This window comes from Elephantulus edwardii, unplaced genomic scaffold (genome assembly GCF_000299155.1).
Source record: "Elephantulus edwardii isolate Elephantulus edwardi_28Jun2011 unplaced genomic scaffold, EleEdw1.0 scaffold00083, whole genome shotgun sequence".
In the NCBI taxonomy this organism is placed as follows: Eukaryota; Metazoa; Chordata; class Mammalia; order Macroscelidea; family Macroscelididae; genus Elephantulus; species Elephantulus edwardii.
In genome coordinates, this window is record NW_006399833.1 from 6,996,645 (window position 1) to 6,999,437 (window position 2,793).

At 43.1% G+C, this 2,793-nt stretch overlaps 1 protein-coding gene across 1 annotated transcript in view; it reads left to right on the forward strand.

Moving 5' to 3' along the window:
- The window catches only part of LOC102862842 (cyclin-dependent kinase 16-like), a 34,736-nt gene that overhangs the window by 4,366 nt on the left and 27,577 nt on the right, over positions 1 to 2,793 (forward strand). Inside the window, exon 2 of the mRNA XM_006889952.1 lies at positions 2,581 to 2,786. Coding sequence (XP_006890014.1) covers positions 2,581 to 2,786 — 206 coding nt within the window. The remainder of the gene's footprint in view (positions 1 to 2,580; positions 2,787 to 2,793) is intronic.

Below are 2,793 nucleotides of genomic sequence, written 5' to 3' on the forward strand. Positions count from 1 at the left end.
GGAGTTTAGGGCTGTTGTACATAGGGTCGCTATGAATCACAAGCGACTCGACAGCACATAACAACAACAACAACATACTTTCTTCTCCCAAATCTTTCCCATCCCATCCAAATTTCTTTGCCCTAGGATTAATTCCTCTAGGCTTAACTCTGATTTTAAGTAAAGTGTGCTAACTACAAATTCATTATTGAAATGATGCCTCTTGTCTCTTGGAGTTGGTGCATTGGAAACAGCTAGAATACGAGAACTGAAAGGAATGGTTCACTAAATTTGTCATGGCATTTCAGACATATTTTATGTTTGAAGGATATGAAGAGTTTGATTTGAGACTAGATCGACCCTTTGTGTCCCCCAAACTACACCTTGAAGAAGACAAATGTCTACATATCATGCAATAGAAATGAGACCTATAACCACCTAGATATTATGTATTCTGTTGGTATCTGATTACTGTAATAGATTGCGTCCATCCCGCTAACATGGTCTCACATAATTGTTGGTAGACTAAGAACACCTCCAAGCCTTTTTTCTGTCCCCATACTGCTTATTAGCCAACTAAACACCTGGAGCAACAGCCTAGGACAAAAATGGTTCTGAGCTCACAGTCAGAGAGATGTAGAGGTAAATAGGGGCCCTGTCACTAGCTGTGTGATCATTTTGTTGTCAAGTGCTGTCAAGTCCATTCTGACTCATAGCAACCCTGTAAAACAGAGAACTTCCCCATAGGATTTCCAAGGCCATAATCTTTACATAAGCAGCTTGGCAGGTCTTTTCTCCTGAAAAATCACCAGGTGGGTTTGAACCCTCAATCTTTCAATTAGCAGCCAAGTGCTTTAAGCATTGCACCAGCAGCGTGCAATCCTTTAGCAAATTATTATTGATCCTTGGCTGGATCCTCAGCATTCTAATTTATAAAAGACAACACCTACATTGCATGGTTATTGTGAGGCTTGAATGAGATAATAAATGAAATCATGAATGTTTGCGTAGCACTTACTGTGTGCCAAGCTGCTCTGGTGATCCCATCCATAGGGCGTTGTGCTGCTAACCTAAGAAGGCACCTCTCTGCCGCTTTGAATCCACCAGTAGGTCCTCAGGAGAAATGTGAGCAATCTTCTCCCATGCAATTTACAGCCTCTGGAAATCCACTGGAAGGTCAGCTTTGAGTCAGAACAAGGTAGTGAGTTTTTAAAACTGTACTAAGAATCTTACCTGTATTAATGGCTCAGCTGACCTCACAATAATTATGGAAACCAGTACTATAAACATCATCCTTTTGAAAATGATAAAATTGATGCTTATACACTGTCTTTGAGTTGGTTCCAACTAAGCCTCCATTGAGTTTCTGATGCTATGAATCTTTATAGGAGGAGACATCCCTCTTATATCCCACAGAGCATCTGATGGATTAAAACTGCCAGCTGTTTAGTTAGCAGCCTGATGGGTCCCGCACTACACTATGAGAACTACTTAATGGTAGAAGAAAGATCCAAATCCAGACCTTGCTGATTCTTAACCTTTGTATAATAGCATATAGCCAATTCACAAATGGGAATGCTTACTATAATTGCTATGTTGTAGCTGTTTAGAAAGGAGTCCCAGTCAGCAGCATACAATAACAACAGCTGCTTAGAATCAAGCCTGGGGAAGACTTTCCTACCCATACACTCATTAAATAAATTGTAATTTATAAGAACATATAATCACTACAAAAAATAACATATATTCTAGTGTACTGGTGAGCATGAAGATACAAAGATACACTCCTCCTTTATGAGGAGGAATGTGGCATCAGGATTGGAGGAAGACTCATCAACAACCTGCTTTATGCAGATGACACAAGCTGCTTGCTGAAACTGAGAAGGACCTGAAGCGCTTGCTGCAGAAGGTCAAGGACTAGTCTTAAATATGGATTGAAATGCAAAATCAGTGAAGCTGTTGTATAAAAAAAAAAAAAAGAAATGCAAAATCAAGAAAACAAAGATTCTTACCACTGCATCAATTGATAGCATGGTAGATGGTGAAGAGACTGGAATTGTTAACAGCTTTAGTTTACTTGGCTCGACAATCAACACTCTTGGTATCAGCAGCCAGGAAATCAAAAGACGGATTGCATTGAGAAAGTCAGCTATCAGGGACCTCTCCAGAGTACTGAAAAGCGACAAGGTCCGTCTAGAGACTAAGATGTGCCTTATCCAGGTCATGGTCTTCGCAATTACTTGCTATGCATCAGAGAGCTGGACAACGACTAAGGATGACAGAAGAATCAAAGCCTTTGAGTTGTGGTGCTGGAGAAGCGTATTGAACATACCATAAACTGCCAAGAAAACAAATAGGTCTGTCTTTGAAAGGGTGAAACCAAGTTTCTCCTTGGAGGCTAGGATTTTGAAGCTCTGTCTCTCATACTTTGGGCACGTGGCCAGGAGGGACCAGTCCTTAGAGAAGGACGTCATGCTCGAAAGGGTGGAGGGATAGTGCAGGACAGGAAGACACTAAATGATATAGATTAATACAGTAAATGGGGTGCCGGCAGTTGGGCTGTTGGTTGTTTGGCCTCTGGATCTGTTGTGTTTCCTCGAGGAGTCGGGGCTGACCCACAAACCTTGCGCACTCAGATTCGAGCCAGAGCCAACGAGTCCGGGGGCATCGCCTGCAGTGGCCGAGATCATGGCCGGTTGAGCTGGATGCCGCCTCCGCCGCCTCCTGAGCCGCCGGCGGCCCGTGCCCAGCAGCCATGGCCAAAGACTACTGGGATGAGCGCCTGCGGCGAACAGGAGGAGAAGGAGGTCGTGC